The sequence below is a fragment of the Macrotis lagotis genome, chromosome 7 (assembly GCF_037893015.1).
Source record: "Macrotis lagotis isolate mMagLag1 chromosome 7, bilby.v1.9.chrom.fasta, whole genome shotgun sequence".
NCBI lineage: Eukaryota > Metazoa > Chordata > Mammalia > Peramelemorphia > Peramelidae > Macrotis > Macrotis lagotis.
The window spans coordinates 57,580,228-57,600,963 of NC_133664.1; the positions used below are offsets into that span (position 1 = coordinate 57,580,228).

The 20,736-nt window shown below is 35.8% G+C and overlaps 1 protein-coding gene across 1 annotated transcript in view; it reads left to right on the forward strand.

Annotated features, from left to right (window-relative positions):
* Positions 1-20,736, forward strand: part of MALRD1 (MAM and LDL receptor class A domain containing 1) — an 879,021-nt gene that overhangs the window by 154,530 nt on the left and 703,755 nt on the right. Inside the window, exon 15 of the mRNA XM_074195229.1 lies at positions 14,649-14,822. Coding sequence (XP_074051330.1) covers positions 14,649-14,822 — 174 coding nt within the window. The remainder of the gene's footprint in view (positions 1-14,648; positions 14,823-20,736) is intronic.

Below are 20,736 nucleotides of genomic sequence, written 5' to 3' on the forward strand. Positions count from 1 at the left end.
AGTGATGAAGGTAAGGTAAGCACTATATAAATGGTTAGTTATTATTAGTGCTACTGCTACCAATACTACCATTCCCATCACTTTTACCATCACTACTACTACTACTACTACTGCCATTGCCTCTCATACCAGTGTGATTTGATATTTTAAATCTTTAATTCTAAATATTAATGTTACTCATTATCTCATTATCTAGCCAATCTAGAAATTATTTTTTATTTATCATCAATCTGCATCTTTCACAGGTTAGTCTAGGGTAGATGGCATATTTCTTCCTCTGGGGTAAGCAGAAATGTATCAATTCAATTCAACACACATATAAAACACTAACAGGATTCTTCTGAGTTTGTAAAGAGACAACATATGTGAAGTACCTGGCAGAGTAGTCACTTAATAAAGTGTTACAAGGATTACTTGATTACTTTGCAGATTTTTTTGCTATTTTGCAAGGCAAATGACTTTCCCAAGGTCACACAGCTAGGTAATTAGTAAGGGTCTGAGCTCATATTTGAACTCAGGTCCTCCTGACTCTAGGAATGATACTCACCTAGCTGCCCTATATTTTGCAGACTTTCAAGAATTTTATCTAGATAGGTGGATTGATAAATAAAGATATTGCACTGGAAAGCAACTTGGGATCATTCAAAGGACTGTGCCATAATCCAAATGCAATCTAGTTTATTTTTTATCTTCTATTTAATTCTGGGTCCAGCTCATCATTCTGCAATGGCTCTTCTATATAATAGAATACAATACTATACTATTATAGTATACTAAGTACACAATATACTATAGTATACTAAGAAGTATAATAGTATACTAACTCAGTGGGCTGATCACCTAACTATATAGCATAGACTAATATTAGGAAATGTTCACCCATTTACCTTTCCTTGTATTGATTATTAGGCAGATTTGTCTTGAATTATCATAGATCCAATTGACTGCACTCTTAAACTTTTGGCCCTTAATTACAAATAACGACATCTGGAATACTTAACCATTTATTTGGAATTTCTATTGGATTTAAATTTTTGCAAGAAATCTTCCATGAATTAGTGTGTTTTTTGTTATTGTTTAGTACAAACCTTCTTGGCTAATGCCTTTTTCCTCCATCAATAATAAAAGAGTCATTGGAAAGAATTATTTACAAGGCTTCATTTGACAAGTAATCATGTGTGATCTGTACATATACATAATATACTTCTTGTTAGGGGAAAGCCATTAAGGCTTCATTTTCCCCTCCTAAATCAAATTCTTTTTTGGTGATCCACAAATAATAAACATGAAAACATCTTGTATTCATTTTGAGCATCTTTCTGCCAATTATGTAATAGTAAATTATAGTGTTCTCTGAAGACCTCTCTTCCTCTTACATTTTTCATTCTTATAAAGATTTTATAGTGACAAGTAAGTAGATACATGAGTTAATAGTTATTTTACTTTCAATGCAGAGATTTTTCTGGCCCTTATGTATTGTGTTCCTGCTGGCTAGATTTTATCCTTTACTCAGACTAATGTTGAAGAGATGGGAGACAAAGATGGAAAGTTCTCTATAAAGCTATCCATTTATTCAACCAAATACAAGTGCTGAAATACCTTTTTCACTCCCAATCCTGAGGCATTCTCTAATTACAAGTGAAACAATGCCCAGGTTCTTGGGGACAACAGGTGTTAAAAGTTTATTTCGTACTTCCACACATAATAGTCTCTTCCAACACCCCCTTTTTGTTTTTGAGGCAAATTTCCTGTAAGCCAGGTGCAAGAGGGTGGATTATTTTCAGACTCAACTTGATTAGGAGGGAGGTTTTATGTGGAAGCATTAGCAATTTCACTTGCTATTTTCCCAAATCAATTAAATTCAAAACCCAAACCAAAAGGAAAAATTTTTAACATAAGTAACTGTTTGACAATTATATCAATTTAACATCAAAACAGATCAGATAGTATAAATATCTCTTTCCCAAAAGAAATCAGTAAATTATATGTTTCAGTATTCCCAAATTCCTAGAAATACAATTTATCCTAACAAAATTTCCTTGATACCCTGGCCAGTACCAGATCCCCGAATATTGAAACATTTTCCCACCTTTTCAGGCCAGTAGAGAGATGTGAAAACGTCTTATTGATGATTAAATATACATATATACACTATAACTTTTGGAATCAATTAAGATTTCTTGAAGAACCTCATATATATATTCATGAAAATCTTGAAATAGCCAATCAAAGAAATTGAGTTCATTTTTGAGCAACTTCACAAAACTTGAAGTTAGCTATTCTATTACAGAAATATTATCTTTAAGCACAGGCTTCATTCAAAAGCAAAACTTAAATTTCTCAATCCCAGAAAAAGTCTTCTTCCCCTTTTTTCTTAACAAATTGACCACAAAGCTTCCCAATCAATAGTTGGTTGTTGCCCAGCTCTTCCCCTCCCCAAACCAGGAAGAAGGCATGGGGGGCTCCCCTGATTTCTAAAATAAGTTTTTTGGGGGATCTTGTCCTTCCTGCAGTGAAGCATGCATTCCTTCTGAGACACAGGTTTGAGTTTCAAAGTTCTAAAAAGGAAGAATTCCCTTCTCCCTGCACCCTCCCTCTGCAGAGGGTGGGAGTGGCAGAGAATGAAAGAGAGCATTTGAAATTACTTGAGTTGTTGACAACAGTAAAATTTGGAGTTGTGGCATTTTCTGACCAGTAGCCAGCACCAGTACAAACTATCCAATAGCATGTGACATTTTTGCTCTCAACACGGGAAGTGTGTTGTTAGTGTGTACTTCATGGCTTTCTGGCACTGGAGCAAGAGTCGTGGTGTGCTTGGTTGTGGGCTGGAGAGTGGAATTCGTTGTGGCTTCAGGAGCTGAATTCAGTGTGGGTGCTAGAGTAGACATCAGGGTTGGCAGCACCGACTAGGAGTCTCTGATGTTGGCCATAGGTTTAGGGGTTTTGGTCATGCTTAGCATGCATAGCGCAGCCAGGCAGGTAGCAGTGGCCAAAAGGAGCAGCCAACAGGTCTCCCGCATCCCATCCATGGTGCTGGTGCTTGGGCAATGGACTGCCACTGAGGAAGAAGTTCTGTCCCCCTGTGGTATGGTCTCATAGACTTCATTTCCCAACTCAACAGCCTTATTTATTTCTCCTGCCTCAGGTCATGGAGGCAAATACTTTTTTTTTTTTAGTTTTTGTAAGGCAATGGGGTTAAGTGGCTTGCCCAAGGCCACACAGCTAGGTAATTATTGAGTGTCTGAGGTTGGATTTGAACTCAGGTACTCCTGACTCCAGAACCGGTTCTCTATCCACTGCACCACCTAGCCGCTCCTTGCAAAAACATTTTCCCTTTACCTTCACTTTCCCCCATACCTCTTCCTTAATACCTGCCCCATGGTAACTTGGTACCTCTCCAAAGTCTTTTGCTTCAGCATGTCACTTGGGATCTTCTGATTGTATCTGCTAGTTCTTATCCTGGACTGTGATCTGATAGCTCCAAAATCAGTTATTTTTTCTTGCCTTCATGTCCCTGTTTGGGTGCCATTTGTTGGGTTATCCTTTATCTTATCTTTATCTTAGCTAATCCTGTAGTCAGACAAATATTGAAGAGGCGGAAGACAAAGATGGAAAGTTCTCTGAAAAGTCCTCTGTTTATTCAACCAAATACAAGTGCTTAAATACCCCTTTTCATTCCCAATCTCAGGGCATTCTCTAGTTACAAGTCAAACAATGCCCAATGCTTGCCAAGAAAAAGTGTTAAAAGTTTAGTTAGTACTCCCACACACAACAGTCCCTTTCACTTATATAGTTGCAAATCTTGAAACATTATGAGCTAAGAGAGGTAAAACAAAACAAAACAAGTGAAAAACCTGTATGAGACCCAAAGGGCAATGATTTTCCATGGTAGGCACAAGTGGGTCATGGCTCATGATTAGAGGCTTGTAGGCTCCTAGATTAAGAGATGTAAGGGGACTTGGGGTCATCTAATCTAATTCTTTCATTTTACAGCTGAAAAATCTAAGACCCAGAGATGCTGAGCAATTTGCCCAAGGTCACATAGGTAATAAGTGGCAGAACCTAAAATTTGAACCTAGTTTCACTAACTTCAGATCCACTACTCTTTCTTCTGAAGCATATATTCAAGGAATGGTTTAAAGGACATCAACGAGAAAATTTATGTTCTAAAGAGAAAATGGACTGAGTATGTGAGCAGTGGGAAGGATAATAGACTGTCTAAGATTTGATCTAAAAGAAACCCTTTTAGCATGTAGTGGAAATTCTATAAAGGAATTGTGGCTAAGCCCCACCCAAATCCACCATGGAAACTTGAACTAACAGTTTTAATATTAAAGATAGGCACCTCAAAAACTTACCTAGGGCAAGAAGTAAGAAAAATTCAGCTGGAAAAGATAGAGACGAGATCCAACACCTTAGGACATAAGACCTCATAAGGGAGAGATGCTAGGACAACACCCAATTTTGGAGAGATCTAAACCTTGGGGTTTAGCATTTATATAACCCCTACTATATTTCTGATACCATATTAATAAAATTTTATCTGTGAGGTCATTAATAGGGATATTTGCTCCACATGTACAAATTGTGTCTCATTTATGTCTCCTTATCCTGTCAACCCTTATTCATATTTTCCCACAATTCCTTTATAGAATTTCCACTAACATGCTAAATAAAAGGGTTTCTTTTAGATCAAATCTTGTGGGATATTACTGGAGTTCCTAGACTGTCTGTTAATGGAGAAAGGAATGGGGGATGAGCTCATTTGTGATGTGGCCTCATCGGAAGGAGGGAGGAGGAGAAGAAAAGTCAGGGAGGAACTAGGTCATCATGTAGCTTTCTCTTTTAAAAAAATTATTTGATTAGTTAAGATTTTATATATATATATATATATATGTTCAACTACCTGTTGAAAGAGTAGATGTATTGATGTATTGTCAGGAACCAAAGGATAAAAAATTATTCTGCTTATAAACCTTACTTGCTCTGCTCTCTCAGGCACAAGAGTAAAAAGAAGACATTGTGCTAAGCCCTGGTTTACAACAGAAAAACAAAATCATTCCTCACTTCAAAGCAAGTTGTATTTTGCTTTTAGTTTTTGAAAAATTTAATATCGTTCTTGAGTATTCTTGATGAATTCTTTTGTCTTTCATAAATGAGGGAGGAGTTTTGCCATACAAGTTGACTCATCCTTGAAATGGTATCAGCAGATGCAGCATTAATTTAGCTTATTGGGATAATTATTCTCAAATAATTGTTTCGAGGCCAATGAATGAGTATTCCCATTCTTGAGCCTCTCCTATGTATTTGTATTAGGCTTTGGCAGATTGTTTCTGGTCCTGATTTTGTATCATTGCTCTTAACTGTGAAACTTTGCTACTATTTAGGATAGTCTTAAAAAGTCATTTCCTTTAGTAGAGGTGATACTGAGGACCATTGCCTCAGATTTAGTGAGGAAAAAAGTTGATGACTTCAAAGAATTCATGAAATTTAATAGAAAAGAATAATCTTTCCCCCAATGAATTTACTATCTTCAAAGAAGGAAACATTGATTAGACTTATCCTTTGGGTAGAGATGATCTGTAGATATAGATACCATATACATAATTATCCCTTAGCATATAGATTCAGTCATTTTTCAATTGTGTCTGAATCTTTGTGACTGTATTTGGAATGTTCTTCAAAAAGACAAATGAATGGTTTTTCCATTCCCTTCTCCAGCTCATTTTACGAATGAGGAAACTGAGGCAAACAGGGTTAATTGAATTGACCAGGGTCACACAGGTAAGAAGTATTTGATGAAAGATTTGAACTTAGGAAAAAAATGATTCTTCTTGACTCTAGGCTTGGCACACTATCCATTGTACCACATAGATTGGTGTCTTGAATATAATAGATGGTTAATGTTGAAATAAATAGTACACACTGGCCTTGGAGTGAGGAGTACCTGGGTTCAAATCTGGTCTCAGACACTTAATAATTACCTAGCTGTGTGGCCTTGGGCTAGAGTCACTTAACCCCATTTGCCTTGCAAAAACCTAAACAAAAAAAGAAAAAAGGAAAAAAGAAATAAATAGTACAGAAAAGATGCTGAGTAAATAAATATTTGTTGCATTCATTTAGACTATAAACCTAGAGAAAGTACACAGAGAGGAATGGGGGAGAGAGAGGAGAGGATAGAGCTTCAAAGCAGAGGTGTTATAGCTCTACCTTCTTTATATTGTTTAGAAGTCATACTTTATTGGAACAGTCTCATTTGAATAAGGTTTTGAAATATGACACAAAAATGGCATGACAAGAAGATTACAGAGGCTTCCTAAAAAGATAAGAAGTCATGAACTATGCAATTGTGAGCCTTTTTAAAAGGTATTTTTAAGCTGAGTAGAGTAAAAGTGGGGAAGAGAGTGGTTGGAGAGGACATTTTGAAATAAAATAATACTGGTGGTCTTTGAAACCTTAGTTCCTAGTATATCTCAACCAATTATATTTGGGCAAATTTATAATATAGTAATTGAAAAAAGTTACTGGAAACTTCATTCAGAATAAATTTTGAGGGTCCAGGACTATGGTAGCTAGGAAGACTATATAGTTCAGGTGGATTTACAGTATAGTTCCACTTGGACTTTGATTTCTGTGTTCAATCATTAAATTTTTACTTGTTGAATATGTAATATGTAAAGTGGTCCGAGAATATGGAGGTGAACAAGACACAGGATTAAAACTTCATAGATTTAGATCTAGAAAGCATCTTTAAAATAATCTAATATCTTGACTTCATTTTACATTTAAAGAGCAGAGAAGCTAATTGACTTGTCCAAAGTCATAGCATCTGCTTAAAAGCAACTTGCAATTCAGTAGGGGGAAAATCATACAGGTATATATGTAAATAATATTTAAAACAGACCACTGTGCCTTAAAGTGGTATTTTTGACATCACAGTAGAATCAAATAGCTTATATTTCTTATTTTTCCTTTAAAAGATATATTTTTCATGAAATATGAGAATTTTATCAACCCTAATGATAAGAGAGAAAAAAAGGAACTGCTTTTAAATCTTTATGCAAATCCTCTGAAGATGGCAAATTAGATAAAAATTCTAAAATGCTTGCCAATTCAGGCTGGATCCCATCGGTATTTGCTCCTAATACATGGTGATGGTTATGTAGTGAATGACAGTTTGACAGTTTGGAATCCAGGTGGGGCTTGCACATTTCCTGTACGACTCATTTTCTGGTGCTTGCTATTGCACATTAACAATCTCAGGACATGTTGTAATTTACAGTAGGATGCTAAAATTTAATTGTTGTTGGGAATACTAATTAAATCTTTCCACAAATATTTTAATTAAGGTACAACCATTTTTGAGTCTGAGTTTTTCACAATTATGAAGCCTGAAAAAATTTATAGTAAAAAATCTAGTAAAGTTAGGTCAATACAAAAGGCCTAGGGCATGTGTTCACTTGGTCCAAAGAGACAGATAATGGGAAAACTGAGAATAAAACTCTAATATGAGATAGAATTCTAGGAAATACCGTGGGCCCGGAGAACTCTGGTTTCATATTTTGATTTTGGTCGTGTGTTATTAGCTCTTGATGAATCACTTACCATCCCCAAATTTCAATTCAAGGTCTGGTTATTTCATGGCAATAATGCTACTTGCCATGTCTACTACTCAAGACTGGAATGAGAAAAGCACTCCGTGAACCTTAAAATTATATTTTAAAGTGAATTAATATTATCTCTTGACTTGAAACGTTAAGAAAAGGGAATAAGTTTGAGACTGGCAGTTTTAACTGAACTCTGAACTGATTTCCTGCAGTGTGACTAACAGGGGACCTAGAAAAGAACAAAGCTGAAAAAATAAAGGGCTAGATACTTAAGGATGAAGGAGAGAATTGAAAAGGCTATGAAAACCCAGGGAACCTGAAATGGATCCCCTCTGTGCCTTTAGAAAGTTGTGCTATTCCTGTCTATTTGTTTTTTCAGTTCTGTGTTCCTTTCCAACTTTAAATTTTGGTGGTAATCTCTTTGTGGGAGGATAAGATGGCCATTTTACAAATTCAATAAGTTAAAATTATGTCAGCACAGTGTGTTCAACTATAAAGTTTTAGGAAGACCATATAGTAGAGAAACACGAAGTGACTTTGGGAAAGTCACTTAACCTTCCTACCCTCAATTTATATTCATCAGTAAAATGAAGTGGTTTCTAAACAAGGTGACTTCCAAGTTCTCTTCCAGATCTAAATCTAGGTCAGCATGATCACTTGATGTCACCTGTATTGTACTAGTTAATGACTTCTGCTCCACCAGCTTTCCTGTAACTTTTTCTTCATTGTCGAGTTAGTTACCAAAGTTGAAGGTGGTGTTAACATTTTCTTTTATTTTTTATTTGCATTTAATAGCATTTTATTTTTTTAAATTTCATGTAAAGGTAGATTTCAACATTTATTTTTGTGAAATTTTGAATTCCAAGTTATTCCCCTCCCTCCATTTCTCCTCATCCCCACAATAGCAACCAAACCTGATATAAATTACACCTGTACAATCACATTAAACATATTTCCATATGAGTCATTTAAGAACAAGAAATAATCTATGTGTCAGATCTATGGAATGGGGAAGAGTTTATGACCAAAGAAATGATAGAAAACATTAAAAACTGCAAAATGAATAATTTTGACTACATTAAATGAAAAAAAATTATGCATAAATAAAATCAATGTAACCATGATTAAAAGCAGAAAACTGGAAACCAATTTTGACAGCTAGTGCTTCTTTTTTTAAACTTTTTTATTATTTATTTTTGTCCATTTGCACATGCAAATTTTTAAATTACAAAATTTCCTTCCCAACCCCCTCCCCTCAGCAGTGAACAGTCAGGTTAGCACTGTATATACATATTTTGGTAAACATGCTTACAGATTAGTATTAATTATTTTCATTATGAGTAATTAGGATTAAGGGAAAGAGATATAGAAGAGATAATTTTTATAAAGTGCTCATCAGATTCTGGAGGTGTGTGTGTGTGTGTGTGTGTGTGCGCACGCACATGCATTTTGTTTTGTTTTCTTTTTCTTCCTCTGGATAGGGATAACATAGCCCACAACTAGTCAAATATAGTTGTTCTAGCTCTCTGAACTGCTGAGAGGAGCTGCTTCTTTCAAGGTTGTGCATCTCACAGTGCTGTTGTTGGTGTGTACATTATTCTCTTGCTTATACCCCCTTTGCTCAACATCAAATCCTGTAAATTATTCCATGCTTCTCTAGAGTCTGACCATTTATGGTTGTTTTATAGAACAATAGTATTCCATAGTACTCATGTACTGTAACTTATTTAGCCTTCCCCAATTGATTGGCATTCCCTCAATTTCCAGTTCTTTGCCTCTACAAAAAAAGGGCTGCTATGAATATTTTGGAACACTGTAGGACTTTTCCATTTTCATATAATTTCTTCTGGAACTAGACCTAGAATTGGAATTGCTAAGTTAAATGGTATGAACAGTTTTATTGCTCTTTGGGCAGACAGCTAGTGTTTCTGATAAATGACTCATTTCTAAAATATATAGAGAATTGATTCAAATTTATAAGAATGCAAATCACTTTCCACTTGATAAGGATATAAACAACACTTTTTAGATGAAGAAAGTAAAGCTATCTATAGTCACATGAAAAAATGCCCCAAATAATTATTGATTAGAGAAGTGGAAATTAAATCACCTCTGAGGTACCACCTCACACCTACCAGATTTACTAAAATGATAAAAAAAGAAAATGATCAGAGTTGGAGAGGATATGGGAGTCCTGAACTGATCCAACCATTCTGGAGAGCAATTGGAACTATGTCCAATGTCCAATAAAAGTCTTTATACCCTTTGATACAGTAATGCCACTAATTTGGACTATCTTCCAAAGAGATCATAACAACAGGAAAAGATGTCCATTTACAAAAATATTTATAGCTGCTCTTTTTTGTAGTGGCAAAGAATTAGAAGTCGACAGGATGCCTATCAATTGAGGAATGACTGAATATTATTGTATAAGAATATTATGGAGTTCTATTGTTCTGTAAGAAATCACGAGTGGCCAGGCTTTAGAAAAGCTTGGGAAGACTTGCAAGAACTGATGAAGTGAGCAGAACTAGGAGAACATTTTACATTTTTTTATTTTTTTTGACAAGGCAATGGGGTTAAGTGGCTTGCCCAAAGTCACATAGTCAGGCAATTATTAAGTGTCTGAGACTGTATTTGAACTCAGGTCCTCTTGACTCCAGGGCTGGTGCTCTATCCCCAGCACCACCTAGCTGCCCCAACATTTTACATTTTAACAGCAACATTGTAAGATAATCAACTATGAAAGATGAAACTTCTCTCAGCAGTTCTGTGACCAAGGACAATCATGAGACCTGTTAGGAAAAATGTCATTCACATCCAGAGAAAAAATATGGAGAACAAAAAATAACTATGCAGAGCAAAGTATGTTTTGTTCAGTTTTTAAAACTACTTTTATGGTTTTTTTTTTCCTTTCTTTCTCGTACATTTTTTTTCTCAGCTCTAATTCCTCTTTTACAACATGGTTAATATGGACTGTTTGCTGCTATGGGGAAGGAGACTATAGGAGAGTGTGGTAGAAATATTTGAAACTCAAAAGTTTGCAAAACGATGAATGTTGAAAACTTCTTGCAGTTAGAAAGTAAAGTAAAAATTAAAAATAGAATAATCAGAACAAAACAGAAAAACCATGAAGAAAATTAAAAAGCCCAACAAAATAGTAAACTTTTATACTTTGATCTATTTGCAGATTCTATAGTTCTTTCTCTGATATGGAATTATCTTTAATCACTGTATTGTTTAGAAGAACTAAGTCTATCATGGCTGATCATCAAACAATGGTACTATAACTACAGTGTTCTTTTGGTTCTTCTCAATACCTGAGAATCAGTTCACGTAAATCTTTCCAGATTTTCTTGAAATCTGCCTGCTCATGACTTCTTATGGCAAAATAGTATTGCATTGCATCCATATGCTACAACTTATTCAGCCATTCCCTAAATGATAGGAATCCATATGCCACACAACCCCCTTATATTTTGTCCATTTATTTTTGTCACCCTGACCTTTCCTGCTTTTCCTTCTATTATTCTGGGCTCTCTTTTTTATCTTTAATTGATTCCTTTTTCTCTACTTTCTTCAATAGATGTATTCTCCAAGATAGATATTTTCTCTTCCCCCACCCCTTTCTCTCTCTCTCTCTCTCTCTCTCTCTCTCTCTCTCTCTCTCTCTCTCTCTCTCTCTCTCTCTCTCCCTCCCTCCCTCCCTCCCTCCCTCCCTCCCTCCTCTCCTCCCCCTCTTTTCTCTCTCACATCCATTCTTTCATGCTCTTATCTATGCATGGTTACAACTCTCACTTTTATGTGAATGCTGTCAAATCTCAATCTCAAATTCCAACCTTCCTTTTGAATTCCATGACCATGCAGTTTCATTTGCAGAACTGGTAGACTGGGCAGAATACTACATGTACTCAGTCAGAATATTTGTGTTCTTAGTCCTTTTATAGTTACCTGCATAGTTTTGAACAATTCACATGATTCACCTAAGCCAAAGTTTTTGTACCTATAAAATGGGTGCAATAGCTTTTGAACGACCAACTTAACAGAATTATTATGAGAAAAGTATTTTATTAACTGTAAAGTATTGCATAAAGGATAGGTTCTGGAGCTATGGTTTCAATGGTAGAGAATTTTCAGGTAAGGGAACTCTCTATTAATGTAGACCAGCCTCTGTTTTTCAGATTTATAGTTTTAGAAAGTTCCTTGGGGTATAAAGGGGTTGTGTTACACAGACAGTATGTTTCAGAGCTAAGTCTGAAGTGGATAGAGCACCAGCCCTGGAGTCAGGAGGACCTGAGTTCAAATCCAGTCTCAGATACTTAATAATTACCTAGCTGTGTGGTCTTGGGCAAGCCACTTAACCCCCATTGCCTAGCAAAAAAAGAGCTAACACTGAAACACAGGTCTGACTGGCTGCTTCTCCATTGAACCAGGTTACCCCTTTATAAATTTAAGTTATTATTGAATATCAACCTGCTTGATAACTGACTATCCTGCTGGTATTTTGAACTTTAGGTTCCTCAAACCTGCCCGCCTTGAGTTCCCTTTTTCTTTCAGTAGAACCTCAATTTTTTCAATTATTTGAATTCAGAATCTCAGTCAATAATCTTTGATTTTTCCTTCTCCTTTGTCTTTCTTCTACTCAGACTCTTTTCAAATCCTACTGAACTTGATACAGTTTTATTACTATATTTCCATTGAGTGTACATTTTAATTAAAGTTCTAATCAATTCTCTTTTCATTCTTACTATTTGTTACCATGCTACTACTTCAGACTCTCATTAGCTTTTTTTTTGGATTATTGCTATGAACTCCAATGTTTCTCCTGACTCTTATTCCTCTACTCTTCTGTTCCCTGTTCTATGCTTTACACCATTGCCAAGTTATTATATTTATGGTGAATCTCTGACTTTAGCCTCTTGCTTATAAACTTTCAGTAGCTACTCCCCACTCACCTAGCAGATATAGTAAGACTCAAGACAGCCCACTTCTACAGTCTCTTCTCACATGATATTCCACATGTATTTATGGTTCATCCTTTTCTGGACTATGAACAATTTGTGTAATTAATTTCCATCGCTGTTCACAGTTTCATTCCATAGATCCCCTAAATATCTCTACCCAACCTTCAATATTCATGTTTTCTTCTCTTCTCATCCTTCATCTCTTCCTACTCTTCTTTCTCCTATGCTTTTTCTTCTTCTTCCTCTTCCTCATCCTTTTCCTCCTCCTTTTAACTATTTTACTGAGTCTTGAAAGATAATGACCATTTACAGATCAGACCCCAATTGTGATCACCAAGGGAGCTTTGACTTACTGTTACTAGTAAATTCACCAGCGTTAAGGTACCCTTCCATGCTGACACTTCCCTATTGCTTACCATATTGGTATTATACCTAGAGTGTTTACTTGAGCAGTCTGTTAAGAATTCCTAAGTTCAAGAGATTCCCCAAGGCTCAGTCTCCCTAGTAGAAGGATTACAAATGTGAGGTATCATGCTTGATCCAACTAATATTTCTTCAGTAAAGTTTTGACAACTTGCTCCAACTGAAAATAATATATTTTACCTTTACTTCTGAGAGGCAGCTTGATATATTGTGAAGAGTACTGGATTTGACATGTGAGAACCTAGATTCAAAAAATCTTCCTTTGACAGTTACCCATTATTTGACCTTGGGAAAGTCACTTATCTCCCTAGATCTCAGTTTTCCCATTTATGCAATGTAGGGGTTATATTATATTACCTCTAATGAAATTGTTTTGGGTTCTAAATCTATGAACTATTGAAGTCTCAATTAATCTAGTCTTTTTGAAAAAAGTTAATTTATTTTGCACATATTCAAAGATATTTTTTAAACAACAATTTTGGGTAAGGTTTTGAGTTTTATGCTTTTCTGCATCACTTCCTTCTCTTCCACCTCCCCCAAAAGAAAGCGATCAAGTATAGGTCAATAAATGTATAACTGCATTTAAGATATATCCATATTAATCATGTTGTGAAAAGAAGAATCAACTTCAAAAAGGAAAAACAAAATGTGAAAGGGAAAAACTATATATATATATATATATATTTGTGTGTGTGTGTCTATACATTTTAAAAATGGAAAATAATAAGCTCTGGTCTTCATTCAGACTCCATTTCCTTCTCTGGATATGGATGGTATTTTCAATCACGGATCCTTTAGAATAGTCTTTAATTACTATTCAGCTTTGAAGAAAGAAATCCATCATAGTTGATCATACAGTGCTGTTGTTAGTATGTACAGTGTTCTTCTGAATCTTCCCACTTAACTCAGCATCAGTTCATGCTAGTCTTTCTAGTCTTTTCTGGAATCCCTTCTTTCATGATTCCTTACAGAACAATAGAACTCCATCATATTCCCATACCACAACTTGTTCAACCATTCCTCAATTGATGGACATCCCCTCAATTTTCATTTCTTTGCCACTACACAAAGAGCTGCTATAAATATGTTTGCACATGAACATTTTTGTACATACCCTTTTTTTGTGATCTCTTTGGTATACTAACCTAGTAGTGGTACTGCTGGATCAAAAATATGCAGAGTTTTATTGATGTTTGTGCATGATTCCAAATTGCTCTCCAGAAATATTGGATCAGTTCACAACTCCACCAACAGTGCATCAGATAATCTATTCTTATCTCTTATATTGTTTACTTTGCTATAATCTTACTAGATATAGCCTACTCTGTTTTATAGCTATTTGTGGCCTCTTACCTATCCAACTGAACTGTAAGCAAATAAGGACTGCATCTTTTTTCATGTTTACATCTCCCACAACACTTGTGTAAAATGATAGCTTAATAAAGGCTCATTGATTGAATGAAAGCTTCTCTACATCTTGCTTCAGGTTGCATATTCCTTGCATATGCATAACTCAGGATGCATATTCCTTGAGGAAAAATAATTAAGGAGGCTTAAGTTATACAAATTATTTCATGTCATTGTAACTATATAAAGTATGGTCAATACACATTAATATGACCTTTTCCATATTCCCTTAAAATCTTTCCAACAGGTACGATTTTGGTATCATTTGTCCCAGAATTCACAGCTCTCAGTTTTTACAAGGACATCTCTAGGTGGTGAGTTGCAGAAGCAAGGAGACCTTCTAGAATTCTCCAAATCTCAGTGGTCACTGGCAACTATTCCCATTTATTCTATATCCAGAGAGTCATTTCTGCCTTTTCAGGTAAGTAGGAAAGAATATCATAGTGCTTTACTTGATGTGTTGTTAGATTTTGTTGTGTTAATAAAATTTAGTATCCTTCCCTCTCTCCCCCTGCCCCATCTATCAATTCATTTTTCTTTTCTCATATATGGTGCTTTATTATACATATATGTCACATTAATGTATAGGACAATAGTGGAGAGGTGTTTAAGTTATTTCTTCAAGAGACTGATACAATCATGATTATGCATTGGGAAAATTCATCTGGAAATAGTGTGAAAGATGATTTAGAGATAAGAGAGACTGTAGTCAGCGTGACAGGTAATAAAGCAAGTCCTGCTTTGATGCTTGTTATTATTATTATTATTTGAGTTTGAGTTGGTATCCTCAAAGATTATGTTAAAGGAACAAATTATATAATTCTTGTCTATCTGCAAAAGACCCATTCAAACAAGATGATGGATATTTTGGTTATGACAATTCAAAGACAGTGTAGTATCTTCCAAGTCATAGAGGGCATGAATGAAGAATTCTTCCCAGGAAAACTATAGATTATTGAAATATTTTTAATACATATGACAAATATTCTATTGACTATTTATTATATGACAAACTGAACATTCATATCTATGAAAAAAAAACTTGCCTTAATAGATTCTGGTGAGAGGTTATTCACTGAGGACTTATTAGACCTCCCTCATGAACTCAGCAGTGTATTAGACACTGGGGATATAAAGAAAAAAGTGAAACCATTTTTACCCTCAAAATATTAGTATTAAAGAATATAATAGGTAATGGACTGAAGGAAAGGTCATGAGGAGTGTGTGAGAGAATGATATTTTGGAAAATCATTTTATTTCCATAAGTAATTTTGTTGGTTTAAGACAAGAAATTTATATTAGATCCAAAGTTTTGGAGCTTATCTATGCTCATCCAACATCTAAAGCTGGTCTTGAACTCAGATCTTCTTAACTCCAAATCTTGAGCTCTATCTGCTATTTACCTAGGTGCTTCAAAAAATGCACAGGCCTCTGCTCAAAACCCTTTCAATTGTGTGTTGGATATGAAGGAACTTTAAATTTGCTGGTTTAGATTTTGCCAGAGTGTGATTTAACTGAAGCAGATAAGAAAAAATCAGCAAAGTCATTGGTTTTCTGTTTTTTCTAGTAGTCTTTGTTTCCTAGAGTAAAGAGGGAGGCAATTCCATAATTTTTGTTTATCTTCTAATAAAATCAAAAAGTAATTTTGCTCTGAAAATCTGGTCTCAAAAGGAAAGACATTCTTAATTCTTTGAAGATCTTGGAATCAACTTGATTTATTGAGTTCTCTAATCTGAATGGGTTAATGGGTCAATCTGTTTTTTTTTTTTTTTTGCAAGGCGATGATGTTAAGTGGCTTGCCCAAGGCCACACAGCTAGGTCCTTATTAAGTGTCTGAGGTCAAATTTGAACTCAGGTACTCCTGACTCCAAGGCCAGTTCTCTATACACTGCACCACCTAGCTGTCCCTGAATGGATTAATCTTAATATTTCATTTTGCTCTGAATGCCCTTAGTATTTCTCTAGTTCAGATTGTGGCTTTATTATTAAGGAAAGTAATAAATTCCTCACGTTTTTTGATTGCAAGTCAAGAAGTGTTGCTTTCAACTTAAAGAGGAATATATCCTATTCTGAGATTCTTAGATATTTAAATGTATTTTAGTTCCTGGATGATAGCAAATTTTATGTTCTTCTGAACTCACCATTTCTTATTTCTAAGATTCATGAGTTGTTATCAAAGCAATATACTCAGTTCTTAGTCATAGCTGCTTTAAGGTCAGCCTCATCAGGTCTGGGAATTTTAAACGGCTTAGGCACTAACTGGTCTCTCATGGGATATCCTATAATGTTTGGCTATTTAAAAGTCAAACTGATTATTTGCAAGAACATATCATTCCTCATGTCTAGAAAACTAAGATATTGAACTTCAGGTTCAATTTATTTTGGAAGCAAAAATACTGGATAATATTTAAAGTTTTTCTTTTTTATTCTAGCAGTAATAAAAATAAGAAAGCTTTCATATTTTTCCGTACTTACAGGTATAAATATTTTTTATTCTTGAAAAAGATTTCTAAAGTAATTAGTAATAATAATTTCTATTTTATTTGTAATTTTGATCTGATCAGATTTCTCATCAGCCCTACTTAAAGAAATCCAAGAGTGAAGAAATGAATGAAAAGTCATATATCAAGCTGTTAACATGTTTAAAGGCACTATGCTAAACATTGGGAGTATAGAGACCTGGAAGAGATGCAATTCTACCTTCAAAAAACTTCTCTTTTAATTGGGGAAAGGGGAATGACACATATAAGCAACTGAGAGCTATGGAAGAATGCTTTGGTCTAGGAAATTGAAAGATTGGTGAATGGAGCCATAAAGCAAGTTAATTGTGGTATCTTATCTAGAAGCAATAACAGTATTGCTATTAGCATTTTATTGTAAGCAGCATATTGTAGGATTCTGGTTTTTAATCCACTCTGCTATCTACTTCCATTTCATGGGAGAGTTCATCCCATTTACATTCACAGTTAAAATTATTCTTTATTACCCTCCATGTTATCTCCTCTCCTTTTATACATTTTCTCCTCCCTTTACCCTGTCCCTTGACATGAGAGTTTTTTTCTTCTGAATACCACCTCCTTCAATTTGTCCCTCATTCTATCAACCCCCCACCTCTTCCTTTCTTCCTTCTTTCCATTTTCCCTTTCTTCATTCCCTTCCTTCTATTAGTCCCTTCTTCCCTTCTCCTCTTTCCCTTCCTAATACTTGAAGTGGAAGATAAATTACTAATCCAATTGAGTCTATATGTTATTCCCTTTTTAAGTCAAATTTGATGAGAATAATATTCAATTATCTGTTCCCCTTTTCTTTTCCTCTGCTTCAAAAGGTTCTTTGCACCTCTTCATTTCCTGTAGTATATCCCATTCTGCACACCCCTTCCTCCTATCTCATTACAATCCTCCTTTTTTAAAATTCTTAATTTTTTAAAATCATTCCATCAAAATCAACTTATGACCAAATCTTCAGTCTAAATATGCTCCCACTAAGAGAGTTTCAATTCTTAAAGAGTTTTGAGAATTTTCCTCCAGGGTAGGGATATAACAGTTTAATCTCATTGAATAGCAGTCTTTTTCTTTTCCCTTTTTATCTTTTCATATCTCTTGTGTCTCCTGTTTGAAGATCAAATTTTCTGTTCCCTCTGGTTTTTTCATGTGGAAAGTTTGAAAGTCACTCATTTTGTTAAATATCCATCTTTTCTCCGAAAGAATATGCTCAATTTTGCTGCATAGTTGATTCTTGGGTTGTAATCCAAGTTCTCTTGACCTGAAGTATATCATAATCCAAATGCTTCAATCCATTAATGTTGAAGCAGCCTGGTCCTGTGTAATCCTGACTGTTGTTACTCAGTTTTTGAATCATTTTTTTTGGCTGCTTGTAGTATTTTCTCCTTGATCTGATTGATAATTCTGAAGTTTGGCTGCAATATTCCTTGGTGTTTCTCCATTTTGGGAGATGATACATGAAGTCTTTTGATGACTAATTTGCCCTCTGGTTCCAGGATGTCAGAGTTGTTCATCTGACTAATTTCCTGAAGAATGGAGTCCAGGCTTTTTTTTTTTTGGGGGGGTTGCAAGGTAATGGGGTAAAGTGACTTGCCTAAGGTCATGCAGCTGAGACTGAATTTGAACTCAGGTCCTCCTGACTCTAGGGTCAGTGCTCTGTACATCTAGCTGTCCCTCTCTTTTTTCTTCTTTTAACTTTGGCATCTCCCTTTCCATTGGTCCATTTAATTTTTCTTTTTTTCTTTTTTAGTTTTTGCAAGGCATTGGGGTTGAGTAGCTTGCCCAAGTCACAGAGCTAGGTAATTTTTAAATGTCTGATGCCAGATTTGAACTCAGATACTCCTGACTATCCATTGCACCACCTAGCAGCCCTGGTCCATTTAATTTTTAAAAGTACTGTCATGTTTTTCCAACTGTCCAATTGAATTTTTAAACAGTTTTCTTCTGTCACTTTCTGTTTCAAGAAGTTAATTTTCTCTTGATTTTTTTCCCCAATTTTCCATTTGATTTTTAAAACCCTTTCTCAGTTATTATAAAATGTCTTTCTGATTTGTAGATCAATTCATATGCTCTTCCATAGCTTCTCATAAAGAACCCTTTCTGCTTTCCCTTTTTCTGAGATTGTACTTTGCCCAACCTTTTCTACCAGGTAACTTTTTTTTTCACAAGGAAATGGGATTAAGTGACTTGCCCAAGATCACACAGATAGGTAATTATTATTAAGTGACTGAGGCCAGATTTGAACTCAGGTACTCCAGACTCCAGGGCCAGTACTCTATCCACTGCGCCACCTAGCCACCCCCTCCATAACTTTCAAGGAGTCCTGGTTTTCTCTGATCTTTCCTCATTTTGAGTTTTGCACCTATACCAATGTTCTTGTGCTAGGGAAAGGACTTATTTGCAGTCCTTTGGTGTTGGGGCTTTCTATCTGCATTGGGCTGTTGATGTTTGGAACCTCTGGGGGTTGCTCAGTGGACCTAGTGGTAAGGGGAAACTGAGATTCAATCTACCTTTGAGTTTTCTCTTCTGGAGATGTCAGCTGCTCATTTCTTAGAGTGGGTTCTCTATAGGCACCCCAGTCTCTGGACCAGGCTGGAAAGGTCAGAGGCTTTCTCATTGGAGGAGTTAGCTGTCCACTTCCTTCCCAGGGGAGGTGGGACCAATTGGACCTAAGTCTGAGCTGTTTGCACAGAATCGCCTAGGGCTATCTCTCCAGACCCATAGTCAGTACCTCTGAGATGCTACTAGTGTTGTCTCCAGGGCCCTCCTCCCAGCTCTGAAGGCAAGGTATGGCAGGCTAGACTAGCTACACAGGCTGAATGTGAGGCCTGGTCACCCTCAGTGGAGCTTTCCCTGTGAGCTGGAGCCACTCACCACGCAGCCGCAGAATGCTGGTCAGTTCTCACCTCACCCAGCCACCCCTGAGCTGTCTCTGGTCTCTGTTCTCTGCCTTGGGTGTACCAATGCTCCCCCGCCATGGCAGATCTTCTGGAAGCTGTTTCTCTCTGATCTTTGGTGCCTTCTGCATAAGAGGTTTGATTCTTGTCTGAACAGAAACTCTTCACGGAAGTCCTGGTTTCTTGCCACCATCCTGACTGGTAGTCTATTGTTAATTTTATTATCACTCTCACAGGTGGCTAAAACAGTGCAAGAATATGGGCAGGGGCTGTAACTGGCAGAATGGAATAGTCTCATATTATGACATACAAGAATCATGAAAACAAATAATAATTAGATTGGCATGGCCAGAAGAGGGGAACTGAACAGTTCCAAAGCTCAGGACTGAAATGAGGGTTTCTGGAAAGCCTGCAGGGTCTGGCAACAAAAGAGTGATCTGGTAAGACAATGACCCTTCTGAAAAATGTAATAATGTAAAATATACATGAAGCAGGGGAAAATATCCTGAATTTGGTAGTGGATAGATTCAAATTCTGTCTCAGCTGCTTAGTTTATCTCCAGCAAGGCAAATGACATCTCAACTTCTCCATCATTCAATGAGCGTGGTTGGGCTAAATATAATTTTCAGGTCAAAATTAGCTCAAAATTAGAGATTCCATGAGTTCTCTTTCTTTAATAATGAGAGAACACTTGAGAGCATGGATAGTTTCCATATTTTCCAGGATTTAGAAGATAGTAATAAATTGAATGTTCTTGATTGACCATGAACAATCTTTGATATTTCCAAATTCCCTGCAGATATTTTATTTCTTCACATGCACATATCTTAGGAGCCTCATCCCAATAAAGTATTGATCCAAGATCCTTACAGATTTGCTACTATTATGAATAATGTATGCGAAATGAAATACTAATTGACATTTGTTTTTAATTCTC